The sequence below is a fragment of the Sardina pilchardus genome, chromosome 15, assembly GCF_963854185.1.
Source record: "Sardina pilchardus chromosome 15, fSarPil1.1, whole genome shotgun sequence".
Taxonomy (NCBI): Eukaryota; Metazoa; Chordata; class Actinopteri; order Clupeiformes; family Clupeidae; genus Sardina; species Sardina pilchardus.
In genome coordinates this window covers 20,548,997-20,567,626 of record NC_085008.1, presented here as the reverse complement: position 1 = coordinate 20,567,626, position 18,630 = coordinate 20,548,997, and the positions used below count along the sequence as shown (strand labels likewise).

At 46.5% G+C, this 18,630-nt stretch overlaps 1 protein-coding gene across 2 annotated transcripts; it reads right to left on the bottom strand.

Annotated features, from left to right (window-relative positions):
* Nucleotides 1-672: 672 nt before the first annotated feature.
* Nucleotides 673-18,491, bottom strand: oma1 (OMA1 zinc metallopeptidase). Of its 2 annotated transcripts, none has more exons than XM_062556355.1 (8): nt 17,544-18,491; nt 17,075-17,303; nt 16,615-16,788; nt 16,137-16,244; nt 10,622-10,750; nt 9,304-9,378; nt 7,101-7,250; nt 673-2,245 (listed from the first exon to the last, which is right to left on the bottom strand). In XM_062556355.1, exons 1-8 carry the CDS (start codon nt 17,960-17,962, stop codon nt 1,964-1,966), a joined length of 1,566 nt encoding a protein of 521 aa, XP_062412339.1. In that variant the 5' UTR covers nt 17,963-18,491; the 3' UTR covers nt 673-1,963. The 2 variants fall into 2 exon arrangements, with proteins under 2 accessions (XP_062412339.1, XP_062412340.1); XM_062556356.1 differs by having other exon boundaries at nt 17,548-17,677.
* Between the last annotated feature and the right edge of the window lie 139 nt (nt 18,492-18,630).

The following is an 18,630-nucleotide window of genomic DNA, read 5'->3' as shown; positions in this document are numbered from 1 at the left end:
GTGCAATCTCACATCTGGTAATGAGTTTCTTATGCTCAAGTCCCACAGGAGGAGTCAGGGCAGGGAAAAGTGTGGCTACTGCAATACTACAGAGAGAGAGAGAGAGAGAGAGAGAGAGAGAGAGAGAGAGAGAGAGGATGGATGGAGAGAGAGGATAGAGAGAGAGAGAATAAAAAGAGAGGGTGGGAAGAAAGGTGAATGAGTAAAAGAGGAAGAAACAAAGGAGGAGAAGAGCAATGGAATGGAAGGGCTGAGGAGCAAAGCAGGTAAAGAGACAGACAGGGAGAAGATTAGTCAGATGGAGAATAGACAAGAGGCTCCCTACTCCTCAAGCAGACACTGCAGTACTAGAGAGAGAGGGAAGGAGAGAGGGAGGGGGAGAGAGAGGGAGAGGGGGAGAGAGGGAAAGAGAGAGCACTCACATGACCACAGGAGGACTGCAGCTCTGACCCCACACAGGTCTGCCTCCTACTCCACACACAGGCAGCCGCACCACCACTGCACATCACCAGGGGAAATACTGCAGTCTCTCTCTCACACACACACTCTCTCTCACACACACACACAGCTTATTTCATGTACGCACAAATTGGAAAGCACACATACACAGAGCTTATTTTGTATAGGAAAGCACACACACAAACAAAACAAAAACGAAGGCTACAAGAGTACTTATAGTAAAATATTTATTTCCCTGATGTTCAACACAGCAAAATATTGCTATCATGTCATAGAAATGACCTCCCTCACTCTCAGTGATATTTTCAAAAAGAAAACCAAAACACAGAGACCACGTCAAAAATATGCTGAGGGTCTATTCTATATCAAATCAGTAGTGAAAACAATGTGCGTTGCCTTTAAGTGTCCTTTTGCCACGTTCATAATGGCCTGGACCCTTTGGAGAAGTTCACGTTCGCAAAGCAGGGTGCAAGCCCTGACCTACATAGAAAGAGAGAGAGAGAGAGAGAGAGAGAGAAAGAACGAGAAAGATAGTGTGTGTCTGTGTGTGTGCACCTAAAAAGAGGGAGAGAGAGAAAGAGAGAGAGAGAGGGGGAGAGAGAGAACTCTTCTCCCCTTCCCTTAACACCATACTAATAGAGGTACCTCAGCGCTGGCAGAAAAAAGCCTCCAACACGCTGTACTGACACACCGCTTTCTTCTGCTCCCTCCACTTCTGCACTTGATAGAGAAACACTCAAATTCATCAGGTCCTGCAGGCTGGAGCGAGTCAGGCTGGGTTCGGAGAGTGCGCTGCTTGCGTCACTGCCCGGAACCTATAGCACACACATTAAAGGAAGCGCCCGGGCCCTTTGATGAATAATGCACATCATAATGCTACCCACTGTATGGGGCCATTATGCTAATCAGACGATTACGGCTAATCGCATCCACATTTAGAGCGGTTTCATTATTAACGCGATAATATTGCGCTGCGAAATGCGGCTGACATTACGCGAGAGCATCCTGACTCATTTTACACTCTAATGAAACAGGCTTACACTTACGCCTCATCCATCTAACACACAAACACACACACACACACACACACATACACATACACAGTAACAGCTGGGCTATACCATCACTGAAATGAGAGATTGTCACATTACACATCACATAATGATATTAGCATGAATTGAATTTCAAGGCTTAGTCCCTGTGGCCAAGCCTGGTTATGCATCTCAGGCTGAGGACCAGATCCGAGTTTATATAACAGCCTTCTGATATGCCTAACATGCAGAATCCAGAGCTCTAACATCCTGCACTGCTAAGCTAACCGTAGAAGACCTTAAAGATACATTCATGTCATCTCCCAACAGGCAAAAGGCTAAAGGCAAATTTGACAGATCAGTGGAGAAACGGATGATTAGTGGGAATACAATGCTACTGGTGGTGACCACTGTGTAGTGTTACTATTGATGGTGAGGTCCAGTTGAAGTGTATGCTTCTGCTCTTCTGAGTGTCACTTGCTGGGGAGGGCCTGAGAGAGGACTGGCGTGGGGGACAGCACTCCCCCCAACTGGCCTGAGGGCCCTGGGGGCAGGGGTGATGGTGCCTGGGGAAGGGGTAGGAAGACACCGCCACCACCACCACCGCCGGAGGCGATAGACGACTTCTCCTCCTTCTCGGCACTCTCGCGCTGCCTCGCGCTCTCCAGCAGCAGGCGCACGCTCTTGGAGAAGACGGCCCGCGGGTCAGTGGCGGGCAGCGCCGGGCAGTCGCAGCTGGACCTCAGCTCCAGAGCCTGGGGGATGACAGGGCAGAAGACGGATAACCTTTCACCTTTGACCTCTCACCTGCGGCGGACACATTTACATGTCGTCAATGACCCAACACAGACATTCACATCAATGTATATTCAACAAGTGAAAGCTTGTCCTTAAAGCAACACTGAAGCACTTTTCCTCTGTCGCAAGCACGCTATTTGTTTATCTAGCAAATTACGATGTCCACAGACAAGGTAGAGTGTGTTGCATGATTTTATCAAAGTATGCAATATCGACGCAAGTAAAATTTGTAGTTTCTTGGGTCTCATTCCATCGAACTATAGATCGGCTACCCAATTTGGTCGGTGCGGTTATAGCCGATATGAGGGCCGTGAAGCGAATGCAGAAGTGCCGTTCACCCTATTACGAGTTGATGAACCACTGAAATGACTTTGAAAACATTATTTTAAGGTATAAAAAACTCTTTAGTGTTGCTTTAAAAGCAAGTCAATGTAATTTTGCAAGCACATTACGACACATTTTTATCTCACTCTCCTTAAAATTACATACAGTGCAATACAATTTTTCCCATAGATAAAATGTCGTCTTCTCATCAAATTTGCCTGTATTGAAAGGGCTGTTGCTCCTTGTAAATTGTGTTTCATCTTAATGCATAATGTGGCTGTACATTGAGGTTGCTTTCACCCTTCCATTTCAACATTAAGGCATGTCGGCCTTGAAGCCGCTTATCAGCCTGTCTAATATGTAGCCAAAGGCAGTCGTGCACGCGTGCAGAATGCAGATGCTACTCCGCTCAGGTAAAAAGGTGATGCATTTTAGCAGCTAGTGAGCTCCCTGGAGGATGAACCCAGTCCTTTTGGTATTGGTATTACCTGCATCGTGCTTTTTGCCAGCTTGGCTGCATGGAGGAGTCCTTGAACACCCTCCGTATATTAGAATCAGCAGGTTAGACAGCGTGAGGCTTTTATGACTTAGATCCATTTTTCTTTTAAGAACCCCCCCCACCACCCCCCCTCCTCCTCACTCCTCAGAACGTGTCCCTTTGGACCTCTTCTTTCACATGCTCTGTGAGTGTGACACATTCTAACGGCTTAATGTGGGTCATTGAGGTCAGGTCTGTGGCTATATCCACTGACCTCCACGGACCTATCCCACCTGATTGACATTCATGACGAGGGACTGAGGCAATAGATAGAAACGTGAGAGAGAGAGAGAGAGGGAGAGAGAGAGGGAGAGAGAGTGAAAGAGAGAGAGAAAGAGAGAGGGAGAGATGGAAGAGGTGAAAGGATTTTCTTCGACAGACGTTTCTGACTTTGTCCAGCATGTAATGTGACCAAAGAAGCCGATGCGTGTTTGAAGATGAGCTCATCGGGGTCGTTTCCATGGCACTGAAATACGGCGCGTAAGTAAACAGCGCTTTATCAAAGCTGCTCTTGATCAACTATTATTACAACAGCCACCCAGAAAGCTGCAGAGCAGGAGACATCTACAGTTATTTCACTAAAATATGGCCACACTGGGACACACATCCACACTGGGACACACGGTGACACATAAGCTCATATACACAGACATACCCATACTCACAGAGAGAGAGAGAGAGAGAGAGAGAGAGAGAGAGAGAGAGAGAGAGAGAGAGAGAGAGAGAGAGAGAGAGAGAGAGAGAGAGAGAGAGAGAGACTGGAGCACATTTTGTATATGTTGTTTTTAAAGTCAGACTGTAACTTTTCCAGGCGTGAGGCGCAACCGCCTTTGCCTCCTCCTCATCCTCATCCTCTTCCTCCTCCTCCTCCTCCTCCTCCTCCCCCCTCGCCCTCCAGCTCACACACACATCAATTCCACTCCAGCACACCACAGGCCGCCACTCACTGCTGCTACTGGGCCTCAGCCTCGGCCTTTAAAAGCCATTTGCACGTCGATACGTGTGAGGATTTTCCGGAGAGATCCATCCAGCTGATGCAAAGGCCTGAAACCCGCGCACGCAGAGGTCGAGGAAGATGGTCGGAGCCAAAGTCAGAGAGGACCCCCGTGGGGAAGGGGTGAAAAACCTCTCTTCCTGGCTGGATATTTAACAGGCGAGGTGAGGGTGTGTGTGTGTGTGTGTGTGTGTGTGTGTGTGTGTGTGTGTGTGTGTGTGTGTGTGTGTGTGTGTGTGTGTGTGTGTGTGGGAGGGGAGGGCGAATGATGGCTGTGCACTAGCCATGTTAATTGGCACCGCTAAACAGAGGCATGCTCTGAGCTAAAGAGGCTCTCAGAAATTAGACAGCGAATGTGGTTCACATTGGAATTAGAAAAGTTGTCCTGAGGGTGTATGCTGATAACTGAGAAAGACATACACAGGCAGTAACAAACAAACACACACACACACACACACACACACACACAGGGCAGTCACACATGCAGACACACAGTTGATGAACAATTAGTTCTTTGGCCATCTGTTCCCCCTGCGTTTGATGCACCTAACTGCCAGCAAGGAGGCAGGATTCCTTTCTGCAGCTTAAAGTTCATGTCCAAGGTTAAGTGAGCCCCTGTGTGTGACAAATACACACACAAACACACACACACTAATTCAACTCCACACACACTGACACACACACAAACTCAACCTCACACAAACTCAACCACGCACAAACTCAACCACGCACAAACTCAACCACGCACAAACTCAACCACACACACACTCAACCACACACACACTCAACCACACACACACTCAACCACACACACACTCAACCACAAACACACTCAACCACACACACACACTCAACCACACACACACACTCAACCACACACACACACTCAACCACACACACACACTCAACAACACACACACACTCAACAACACACACACACTCAACAACACACACACTTAACCACACACACACGTACATGCGTGCACACAGAGAAATGACAGCTACTTTTGGAGCGTGGCCATGTTCTTTGCAGCTGCCCTTCAGTTCTGATGAGTGTAAGTTGCGGGGATCTTTTCTACCATAGAGACAAAGGGCTGCCTTTAGCTAAATGTGGCGAGCTGCGGTAAAGGGAAATATGCCAGCGGCATCCAGAGATACGACGCCATAACAACACGGGGCAAAGGCAGAGGGAGCCCGTGGAGTTGTACTCACAAGCACCGTAAAACAGCTTTATGCCGAACTTAGACTAGAGAAAGAAGTGGGAAAGAGAAGGAGTGAAGAGGAGGGAAAGAAGGAGGAGAGGTGAAGGAAAGGAGGAGAGGAGGAGGAGAGAACGCAAGTGAAGAACACTGCTGCCGTGGAGAGGAGATCAATCGGCAAACCACCGCACCAAACGCAAGAAGTCTTCATTACATTACAGCCAGATCTGTGGAGCCGAGAACAGCGCAAATGTTTAGCCTAATTAGTGCTAGCTGGAAGATGATTCCATCTGAGGAAATGTCTTCTTCAACTAGAGTGTGCGCGGGGCGGGCAGCCCTGGATGATGCAATCACGCCGCTGCACCCGCTAAGCAGGAAACAAAAAAAAAGAAAGACAGATCGCATTGGAGGAGCGCTTAGCGCAGTCTGCCGACACAGATACCATTAGGACGTCTGGTCTGGTAGCCGATGCTGGGGGCTACTAAAGCACACGCTACACTGAGAGGGGTTGGGGGGTATGGGGGGGGGGGGGGGGGTGTGTGGTCTCAGAACTGCCGAAGCCAATAGGGGCCAAACGCGTCTCGCTACCGTCCCTCCTGACTGTGGCCGACTTCCTCTCCGGCGTCGGGTCCGCCGCGCGGCTAATGGCTTAATCTGTCTTCCGTGACGGCCGATGCAAATGCCCTGTGAATTATTGAGGAGATGCGGCTGTTTAGAACGGGCAGGGTTGCCCATCGCCGGTCACTGGGAGCCGAGGCGACTGGACGTGCAGCCTGTGGCTCTCCACACTCTCGAATTCGAATCGAATTCGAATCGAATTCTCTCTCTCTCTCTCTCTCTCTCTCTCTCTCTCTCTCTCTCTCTCTCTCTCTCTCTCTCTCTCTCTCTCTCTCTCTCTCTCTCTCTCTCTCTCTCTCTCTCTCTCTCTCTCTCTCTCTCTCTCTCTCTCTCTCTCTCTCTCTCTCTCTCTCTCTCTCTCTCTCAGGACCCTCCCTAACTAGCTTCTAGCCTCCAGCTTCTTCTCTTTAAGACGCACTTCCTGACTGTACAGCTGCTTCGCTGTACTCTGACAACTTACCTGCAAGGAACGTACACTATGTGTGTGCTCATTTGTACCTGTGCGAGTTTCTGTCTGAGAGTGTGTGTAAATGTGTGCGTGCGTGTGTGTGTGTGTGAGAATGAGTGTGAGTGTGTGTGTGTGTGTGAGTGTGTGCTTGAGAGAGAGTGAGTGTGTGTGTGTGTGTGTGTGTGTGTGTACACACCACTCTGCCTTCACTGCCACAGGTCTCCATTAGCAGTAAAAGCTAGCGGTCTCCTGGCGTCTCGTTACGCTAAGCCTGGCTCTGCAGCGCTAACTTAACAGCTGCTCTTTAAAGCAGCGCCGCCGCCGCCGTCTCTCCCGCCCCTCGCCGCTAACCGCTCTCCGGCTCTAACCCGCCGTCAAAACAACTTCCACCTCACGGTCCCACCAGATCGCAGCCGCTCGCCCAGTCCAGCCCAGCCCAGCCAAGCTGTGCTGCCAACGTCTAGACGAGCGTCCCCGCCAGACTCACCACTGAGTGTTTGGTGTGTGTGTGTGTGTGTGTGTGTGTGTGTATTGGGGGGGGGGGGGGGGGGGGTTCAGGTGGCTGGTTGCTCAGTTGAGGGTTTGAGTTGGTTGCTGTTCCAGAGGCTGTAGGGTTAATGAGCTGCAGCAGCAGACCTGTGCGGAGTGGGGAGCAGTGTGTGTGTGTGTGTGTGTGTGTGTGTGTGTGTACCTGAGGGATGAGGCGGTCCAGTTGGTTGACCCGGTTCCGGTGGGACGGGTGGGTGGAGAGCCACTCGGGCACGGTGGGCTCGCCCCGCAGCTGATCCGAGATCTCCATCTGCTGCCAGAACACTGGCCCGGCCCGCACGTCCGCACACGCCTACGGGAGAGAGAGAGAGAGAGAGAGAGAGAGAGAGAGAGAGAGAGAAAGAGTAGATGAGGGAGGGAGAGGAGGCAGAGAGAGAGAGAGAGAGAGAGAGAGAGAGAGAGAGAGAGAGAAAGAATAGATGAGGAAGGGAGCGGCAGAGAGAGAGGAGAGAAAACAGAAGGGAGAGAGAAACATATGAGGGATGGAAAAACGAGAACATGAAGGATGAGGGAAAGGGAAACAATGATGGAGAGAACAGTGAGATATGGATGGAGAGGGAGAAAGAGAGCAAAACAGACAGATGGCCATCGTGAAAGAGAGTCGCCAGTGGGAGATCCATATAGGAATACGTTCACCTGAGCTGACATCCTAAAATGGATGATGCACTTACGCCGCCATATTTCATGTAGTCTACTGGGTTCATAAGGAGGTCTCTCTGCATGTAAACAGGCCATAAGCTAAGCAGTGGTACACATTTATGGCAAACGGCTCCTTTAGTCACAGGTTTGAGTGCTACCCAGTATCCAGGACAACAGCCTATATCTCCTGCACCCCCGTAGGCAGTTTACAGGACTGTTCCAGTACCCCAAATTAGGCCAAGCACTCCCAATTACACTGGGCTTCCACCAAAACGGGTCACATTCCACTGTGCCACTTAGCACTGTGCTGCTGCAGGTCTCCAGAACCGTTGTCTAGGTAACCGCCTCAGTGTCCTTCACTCAGCTCCACATGTGATGTGGGCCTCTCTGAGCATGTGCTACAGCGAGAGCTCCATCTCTCTTTCTCTCTCTTGCATTCTCTCTCTCTCTGTCTCTGTCTCTGTCTCTGTCTCTGTCTCACATTCACACTGCCTGACTCAATCTCTGACTATCTCTCTCTCGCTCTCTCTCTTTATTTCTCTCTCTCTCTGTCTTTCTCTCATCTGAAAACACTGACCTGCTTCTCCCCACCGAATCTCCATTGGCTGATGCCAAGCACAGGAAGAGCACCAGGCGGCAGGAGCTCTGAAAGCGCTTGGCAACATTGCCACCTAGTGGCACCGCGGGCAAATGATCACCAAATGATGTCAATGGAACACAGGCAGGGAAGAACAAGGCACTTCAGCATTGCATCTCATTAATGTATGCTTGATTTATGTCTTTGTATGTCAAATTTGTACCATTTGTTCTCTGTGCATCATGTTCTTGTTCGAGTTTGTTGTTGAAATGTAATGTACACAATCTCACCTTCTCTTGATCTATCATAGAGATTCCAAGTCCTGCACCATCTCCCCTCCCTCCTAGCTTTGCCTGTTTTCCATCTCTCCCTGACAAGGCAGTCTGACCCTCGCCGTCCAAGAGCATTTTAATAACACTCGTTTCGACCAGGTTTGCACAGAATGCGGTTTATGCATAGAAGGCTCTTTAGCCAACTCCTTCATTTCCAGTAGAACATCAGCTGTGTATTTTCTGCTCATATTCTGCTGATTTCGTGTTCACTTGCACACTGTCTTACTGAGGTTATGCCCAGCAAGGCACCTCTTTATTCAACTTTGAGACACACACACACACACACACGCACACGCACACGCACACGCACACGCACACGCACAAATCCTTTCTCATCTTAACATGCTCATTCCCTGAGTGCAACACCCGACCCGGGTCCATGTAAACAGGTACACTAAAAAACAATAGCCTCTAAAACACAGCTGATGCTCCAGCGGAGATATATGAGCTGGCTAAAGACCCTTTCTGGGCCTAAACTGGCTGTCAAAACTGCTTTCATTGTGAAACAGTCTCTCTTCTCATACACGGGGCAGTCACACAGCAGACGCACCACTGCTGTCCTTCTTCAAACAATAGCCTGGACCCACAATGCTGCAGAGTGAGTCATCACACTGGGAGGAATTCCATTTGAGTCTATTCACTGCGCCACAGGGACGTTTGCCAACTGAAAGCAAAAGGTGTCCCTGAGAGGCGAAGGCCCTGTGTCAAGAGTGGCACAGGCGGCACTAGAAACCGCTAGTTGAGACATCAGCATCACCGTGGTGATGGTAGCGGTGGCGGCGGCGGCAGCACGTTACCTTGGCAGCCAGCTGCAGTCCGACCTGGTCCGCCTCCGCCTCCAGCTTCCTGCTGTACGGCCGATCAAACATGAACTGGAGCAAACACACACACACACACACACACACACACACACACACACACAAACACACACACACATACATATGAGAAAGACACATCAAGAAAGACATCACCCAGAGAGATGAGAGCCAAGAGAATGGCAGAGAGATAAACAATGGAATAGTCACTCACAAAATGTTTCATTTCAAAAACTCACCACTTGAAAAAAAAAAAAAACCTGCATTTGGCAACACAACCATTTTTCTGCTTCATTTAAAAGCCTGTCTTCACTGGGATATTGCCTGTGCTACCTAATTTTCTAAAAAAACAAGAATGTGACAGCGAAGCAGTTCTTCTTAAAGAGGAAACCTGCCAGCCTGAAAAGCCTGGGAAGAATTGTTTGCTTTTTAACGGCAAGCCGAGGGCTTTATTATTCGTAACATTGCTGTCGAGACGCTCTTTGCCGTGGAGAAATCGGCGGACTGCACAGTAACTCAATTTTACTGAGCGCCTGATGTATGTCAAACACTCCCGAGATCGATACCAGAGAGCGTTTGTGACTGCAGATTTAACACAAAAACAATAATAACATGCCATGCTGCACTGTCTGACACACTCGACAGCTATTTTGCAGTGAATGCTAAACGCAGCCCATAACTAGACAAACATATCCTACAGCGAGATCTCCCACAATGCCTTTCTGACTGATGGTGGCAAAGATTCTGAGGTCTTCTTTCATCCTGTACCATTTTTAAAAGACGCAACGGCTGATATTGACCAAAGATCTTCCAGCGCTCTTAAATCTTTGATTTGCAGGAAGCACATTAAAGGGTTCAAGAGTCCCCCAGATCCCATTTCTGCCTCCTGCTCCAGATTGACCCCTTACGGAACCAGGGCTGCTAGTTTAAAGCCTGACGCCCACACATTCCTTACTCTATCATAATTAGCCAAAGTGCACGGTCATCTCCTTTTGGACACTTACAACCCTCACGCATTAGCACCCAGGTCGTTTAAGGGGAAGAGTAAGTGGGCTTGTGAGATGGGTCATCCATAAAAGGGAATACGGTAACGAGTGATCAGATTCATATATCTTTGACGAAGTGCGTGCGTGCCCCGTGAAAACAGACAGCTCAGCACATGCACATACATACATGCGCAGATTGCGCACATACTCTCATACACACTCACACACTCACGCACACGCACGCGCACACACACACACACACACACATGCTCTCTGTGGCCTGGTTTCCAGAGGCAAGGCCCAATGGACCTCACCTGCACAAGTTTGCCCTGGATCCAATGGCCCAGCGCGGCCAGGCTGTCCCGCGGACACACAGCCCAGATGGCCGTCAGCAGGATCAGGGACAGGAAGTCCACCACATGGGACAGGCTGGCCTGCTCTGCCTGGGACAGAGAGAGAGAGACAGAGAGGATGGACAAATTATTCACATTTTGTACAAATAGTCAGAGTGTGTTTCAGAGAGACACAGAGAGAGAAAGGGAAAGAAAGAAAAATGAAAGAAAGAAAAAGACAGTAAACAAAGAGAGAAAATATTTTGTACAAATACATTTGATGTATTATATAAAATGATAAATTCATAAAAATAAACATGTTTTCTTTAAACACCCTATTTGTCACATGGTTGTAGCCATGCTATTAAAGCTATTTTTGAATTTCACAAAATTAGTGTAGGAGGTGTGTGTGTGCGGGGGGGGGAGGGGGGGGAGTCGGGCAGAGTGAAAATAAGAGGGAGAAAATGAAAGGGGGGTGAGGAGGATATATTTCAAGAGTATTGCTATAGTCAGATGCAATCTCGTCTGTCCTACTAACCCCAGACTTGCTTCTCTACACACTTCAAGGAACAGGAGTTTCAAAATCCCAAAGGCTATGTTTCCATCTTTGAAAAGTGCTTCATCAAAACCAAAATATTACATAAATCATTAGGGACCATGGCTGTTCCTAATTAGCCCTGGACCACAGTCATATATCCTCCCCTGAACATAACAACAGGTAAGTTACAAAGCCCTCTCCTCAGTCATACAGAACATGAAAGTGCTTGAATATACATCAGTGGAAGTCATTTGCCATTAAATTGCATTATGCAGCAGTCAAATAACACAGCAGACACACATACCAAATCATTTCAATCTACTCTGGTCGGCCTGGTGTTGAAATCTACACTGGATGCTGAATTCTGCGACTCTGTCAACCTGGATTCAGCTACATATAAATGTGTCAGCCCCTGCATAAAACCCTAAACCTGCAGTGTCCTTCAGCTGCACAGCAATTTTAAACACCGCACTCCATACATCAATGGCACTGGGTAGTATTGAACATACAGAGTAGAGCCTGACTAATAAATTGATGCACCGATATCAGCAGATATTAGCTATTAGCCGATCTATTGATATCTGGATTAAAGACAGATAGTTATTTTTAACTTAAGTAAAGGAAAGCGAAATAGTGATCCTTCATCTAAATTTCCTAAAGTATCGCAATTCTCGACTTAGTATTGGTATCGAAACAATACATTTGAAATTATCACACTAGTCCAGACCTAGGTAAAGGCCCTTTAGACCTCTTCTCTTTTTAACAAGTGCTCCACAGCAATTGAGGCTTATTAGTGATTGATGATAAACAAAAAAACTCCTTTTCTGTGGTCGCACATATGGGGCTTACAGATAGGACGCAGCATACACTATACTCGCTGCTAAGTTTCACTGGGTTGAAGGAATCGGACAAAGATTTGTGTTGTGCTTGCTGCTGGGCTCACTACAAATTAGCTATGATGATTCACAGCAAAGTTAAACATAGTTGAAGTTTAGCCCTGCCAGGGGCGTAGCCAGAGGGGTGGCTCCGGGTGGCACAGGCCACCCTTGAGATTCAATTGGCCACCCCAGGTGCCACCCCAAAATCCTAGTCTACGATTCGCCATTAACAGTCGAAGGCGAGACCTTTCTTGATGCACTTGCAGGGCACTAGTTTGAAATATCAGGGTTCAGAAATATAAACAATCTAGCAAACATGCTTGCAGTTATAGGCTACATGGCTTATTGTTTTTAGCATGAGTTTACAATAGGCCTACAGGCAACTGCTTGCGCTAACACGAAAACATATTTAGATAGCTGATAGATTAAGATATTCATATAGCATATTTAGCTGAATAAGATAAGAATATAAGAATATGGATTCACTTAAATTGAGGACAAAATGAGACAGTGTGGGGTGCACATGAGAGCATAAAACCATCCAAAGTAAAATGCCACATGGAAACATGAATTGACCCCTGTCGACAAACTTGTCGAGTAGTACCTGAAAGGTAACATCAGCAGTTGACTTCACAAATGTAATGCCAAACATCTGCATTTTCCAAACAAGTAGGCCAGGCACTCTGCGTGTCTTACTGTATGTAGGCTACCTCACCATATTCGTTGGCCTGAACGCTAAATATATATATGGTTGGTCACAACTTTATGAACATGTGAAATTATGGGTTCCAAAACCAGACCAGTTAAGAGCCATTGGCAAAAAACATTTCATACTTCCACTTTTGCTCAAATGGCCTAATTCCTGAACAGGTTTTGTTCAGAGCTGAAAATGAGCTGAGACCTGTATTTGACATTTCATCCAATTACAAAGACATTTGATGTGAGAGTATGGTCTTTGTCCTTCTTTGTCCTTCAATTTATGGTGTATGGTGCTTTGTGCATGGTTTTGCTCATGCATGTGTGCTCATTTAACAACTTGAGCCAGTTTCTGTTTATAGATGCCACCCTTGAATTAACCAGTGCCCCACTAGGGCCACCCTTGTTACAAATCTCTAGAATCGCCACTGAGCCCTGCAATGTGCAAGAGCAGCAGAGCAGCAAAATGAAAGCAACTTGTAATACAGTTGGGACTTTTTGAGTGCATACAGTATTTACGCTATGAGATGCAACAGGCAGGTCAGCATAGTTGATCTGTTGAGTGTTTATAGATGTATAGCATGATGGCATGCCTAAGCATAAAACAATGTATGTATGTAGCCTCAATGGTGCTGACTTAATTGAATCAGCACCAGAGAGTAATTTGCTAACTGAGTAATTTGCCCACACTTGTGATCAGAATATTGAGATTCAGGAAGATGATTCAGTTTGATTTCAAAGCAACAGAGCTGCATCGGGTTGCCCTCAGTAGGTTCGGTGGTTAGTTTGTACCACACGACAAGTTCAGTTGTGATTTATGGCACGTCTCGTAGCTAGGCACTCTCCTGCAATTAGAATACGTCTGTCTCAGGAAACTGCCTTGAAATGCCTAAAATAAATGTCAAGGGGAAATCGCTTTGCGACTTCTGTCTACGTGTAGCCTGACTCAAGTCCTCATTTCCATAAACAGCGGCTGTGGCGCAGAGTTACGGTACCCTCTTAGGAGAGATGGAGGAAAAGCCTGGGGGGGGGCACATACACCTGCCGTAAGGTGTACAAGATGAAAAGCAGACAGACACGAGTGGCCCTGGAGCAGACACGCGCTGCTGGAGCCTCTTGCCCTGAATCCAACATCAGCGATCCCTGCAACCCCCCCCCCCCACAGCACCAGGGGGGGCCCCTCAGTCTCACACCCAATGTCACCGTACCGACTGATGCAATGACTCTGCAATTAATGACACTCTCCTTCAAATTCACAAGCAGCGTGCAGTGCATACGCCACCCCTTCTACCCACCCTGTCTGAAATGCCGGTGTCGTCTTAATTTTAGCTCAAGCTAGCCTCCGACATGAAAGCCGACGCGAGGCCTCAGCAGAGATGAAACGGTTTTAAATGGCCGCTTAAAAAGATGCGCTGATGCTCGTGTGAGGATCTGGGGAGTGCCATGGAAACGGGGTGGCCATCCCATCATTGGGGGAAACGCCTGCCAAATTTAAGACTACAGAAATTGCATGACATCTCAGCTGACAGTTCAGCAGAGGATGCATTCACTCCCTGAGAGGATTGCTCAGAGCACACAGCACTTCAAGACTCAAGACACTTCAAGACACAAAAACAGTGAGCAAACAAGGCAGCCTTGGACAGAGAGAACTCTCAACCTTAAAAGCAGATGCCCCTGCCTTGCTGAGGTGAATTGCATAATGAGTCACCAACAGGATTGTGGGAAATGAATGACTGACAGTCATTTTTTCTTGGTCTTATGAAACACAGCCTTATAATTCTTACTGTACTGATAGAGGACACAGACATACTCTTTGTGAAGGCATTTTATAAGGCACTTAAAATGGGAGTGCATGCAGGAATTCATAATAACTATTTAGAATCTGTGATGTGATTAGCAATGACTGCAACCCCAAATTACCTATAAAAGGTTACAGCTTTGCTACTTTGTTACTCTTAAATCTCAAAACGACAAAATTCTCACTATGAATTACCAGACAAAATTTCAGAATTTTCTAGACGCACGACCCGCTATCCCTGAAAGTCATCCTGCACACGCCCCATTAACCAGCAAACTGCCAAGACAATTTACCACATTAGACCCCGAGACTACAGTTTCAGCACAATTAGAGGAACTACTTGGCACAATTACTGCACAATAATATGTACGTAAGAGTGGACAACCACACTGTGACTGAAACCTACACTGTGGTGTGTGAAGCATCAGTACTAATTCACAGTCCAAATGTCTCTATTTCGCTGCCAAAGGAGAGATGGGCCATAGTTTAAATTTCATGACCCTCTGAGACCCAGTAAAGGCTGACATTAAGCAGGCTGGACACGGCACTAAAGATCACTGAAGTGAATTTAATCTGAGGAGGACTCATTATTATTTCCTGGACCAGTGGTTTTTAACATCTTTATCTGTAGGCTTTGCCAAACCAATCTCCTAGGCTAATGATTTAAAGTATATATATATATATATAAATAAGGAAATCTAACAATGACAAGTTAATACAATTAATAGAAATGCTGTCTTTCAGATATAAAACTACACTGACAAACAGCTTATCTGCCAAGTGTTTTCTGTTCCTTGAGGTGGTCACAAATTCCATCATCTACATAGTGGGTATTTAAGAGAGGCCTACATGACTAGGCCTGTCATGATGACTATTTTTACTGAACGATATATTGTCGCAGAAAATACTGTGATCAACAACATTATCAACACAATAATGTGATTACAGGACCTCTGCAGCTGCAGTTCTTTGTGCCCAGCTTTGTGCCCAGCTTTGAGCCCAGTGATGTTTCAGATGAGTTAGGTTACTTCAGAATGTTGTATTGCCATGCTTCCTTGTTTCTGTCTGACTTAACACACCCAGGCTATCCATGAAAACATACCATGTGTAGGTGTATGCAAGTTTTCAACTATTAGCTTGTAGACGTGCGTGCAAAGGGGCACATAAACCCTGATGATGGCAAACTGGCTGAGCAAGCAAGAAGACTGAAGAGTAAATTGGCTATGAATTGGTTGAGATAAAACTGTTAAAAGGTACGGAAAAAAGTTTTTGCCAACTATCTCAAACACCAACGGCACATACTTTAGAGACACTGAGGTTTACGACTGGATGACCGTATGTCATGGCCATATCTGCAGAAGCACACTCAGGCCTTAAGGTTAGTCGTTAATATTTTAGGACACAACTTTTAAACACAAATATACAACAAGTATGTTGAAAACAAAACAACGGAATACTGAAGTCCGTAAAAGTCATTGTCCATAGTTTTATTTATCATGCGGTAAATCGATAGTATAATTATCATCACAGGCCTAGACATGACTTAACATGTTGAATTGTTTAGTCCCAGCATGTAGTTACACTTACAGAGTGTCCGATGAGGGCATGGGCCATCTCATGTCCCAGGATGAAGGTCAGCTGATGAATGTCTGCCACTGCCTCCAGCATCCCCGTAAACATGAACACCTTCCCATTCTGTTTCACACATATCACAATACAGACTGTTTGAGTAAAGTTGAGACATGCCATTTCAATCAGTGAAAGTATCAACAATTGGCTAAACTATTCGACACACTGAATTGCACAAAGATTCCCCATCAGCCCCGTTTCCTCAACTTCAATGAATGGATCATGGGTTGCCATTTCGACTAGAGACTCTTTTCAAGAGAGTTCCATTATCAGTATCATAGTTGTTCCCACAAGGTCTCTGTTTTAAAATTTCATAATGCTATCTTAGTGTAGCGGAAGTAACTTGGGAACAAAATAGAACATTAGTAAATTCCATTCTCTAATCAGTGAACACTATCAGAGTAATGTGCTTGAGTGGCAGGTCTGTAGGTCATACCGGTAGCACAAAGGCATTCATGGTGGGACTGTCCACCACATGGACGCTCCAGGGCACAGTGGAGATCTCAGCAATGTCCTGGTTCCTCTCAGCCAGGTGTTGCACCACCCGTTCCACCAACTGGTGCCTGGGGTCTTTTGTGGAGATGATGGAGTCCTTATACTCCTCCAAGTGCTGATGGGCGGAGGTGGAGTTAGAGGAGAGGATTTAATGTGGGGAAAAGAGATGAGGGTACAAAAGTGATTTTAAGTTAGCATTAATCTGAAGATTCTTTGGCCTGAAATGTCCCCCAGTCTGACGAGGCCATGGAATACACAGACATAATAAAACAGACAAACTAATAACTAAAACATGTACACATACATAGTTCAGTGACAGACCAAACATGAATATATTTCATATATGTACACAAGGTTTGAGTACCATGACAGCATCCATGTCTTCCCCAATATGCTATCACCTGTTCTGCAGTTATGTTGGCCAGCTCCAAGAAATTCTCCATGCTGAACACAAGCAGTCTGGTGCGTCCTGTCACCGGTGACTCATCCATGTGTGTGAGCAGGAAGATCGCCATAACAACCAGCAGTCCTGCTGCTCCAGCTGCCAGATGCCACCTTCGTCGCCATGCCGTCTCACGTAGAAGCTGCCGCTTGTTGGGAGGAAGTGCTATCCACCACTTCCTGATGCTCCTGAAAGAGTAGTTTAACCACAGTAGTGACATCTCTGTGGGACTCTACCATAGACTGTAAAAAAAAACTCCTATCGCAAATCCACAAATTCATGGTTATTTCACAATAAGTGCTCTTGCTCATATGCTGTGTTGTAAGATTGAGAAAATCCTTTGACAATTAAAATACTTCACAACCTGTTGAGCAACAAACTAGGTAACAGTACAAACAACATAATCCTCTACTCGAGTGTGGTCTTACCTGCCTAGTATAATGGCCAGCAGCTTCTGAATGGGCTTTAACACAAGCCACAGAAGTGGAGCAGGTAAAGCTTGTAGACGCCCAGAGGTATGGAACGACTGTTTTGGAAAGGTGACAGTAGAGACGATGTTGAAATTCCCTTTAAACCGATTGCTGCCAAAAGTGTTGAGGCTTGTCCTTGCGTGACACTGGTTCGGGCTTGTCAGCTGTCTTGAAGGTTGACAAGTTTTGTTTTTCCTTCCAAACACCCGAATGCTCCGAAGTGAGTGAACACTCTCTAAACGCGGGGTACAGCATTTCTGTAGCTCGACTCTACCAACACAATACAATCCAAGCGATTTCACAATAAACCCTTGGCTGTTGATTGGAAGGGAACGCAAAAAGTTCTGTCTTACGAGACGCACACACATCAACTCCATCCTAGTTCTCCGGCAAACTGAGATGTAGCCTTGGACACAAAGCTAGTTTCTTCACAATTATCTGAGAACTTCTCTTGAACAGACCTTTGGTATTGCTCTGGAGAAAGATATTGATCTGGTACATTAGTGTCACTGGAGGAGACTAGTAGGCTATCTATTCATAGCCTAAGCTCAAAGTGACATAGTTCCAATAACATTACATTCAAACAAAACATTTCCGTCTTCAAAAAAGGTATCCACGGAACCATTCTCCTTGATAAGGTAATCGAGTCTTCACTTGTTGGATGATACTGATTAGCAAAGCAAGAAGAGTCAGGACAGACTCAGACGCAATCTCATGCAACTTCTCTTAACATTTACGTTAGCAAGCTAAATAGATGGCGCTCGGTCCATTAGAATTACCAGTTCTAGACACCTTCTTGTCAAAAAATACTCATTGAAATGAGCAAAAGTCATACACAGCGAGTGCGGTCATTTCCATTGTGACCTTAATGAAAACTTATCTGGCAAACTGTCCGAAGCTGCTCCAGCACGAATATCAGTGTGTCTACAAAAACATTCCGCTGGAATCAAAGTCAATAACATTAGTTCCGGATTTTTAAAAGTTCCCTCTGCCTTTTGCCCTTTCCCCTTACATTTTGAAGAGAAATATGCAGACAACGGCAAAG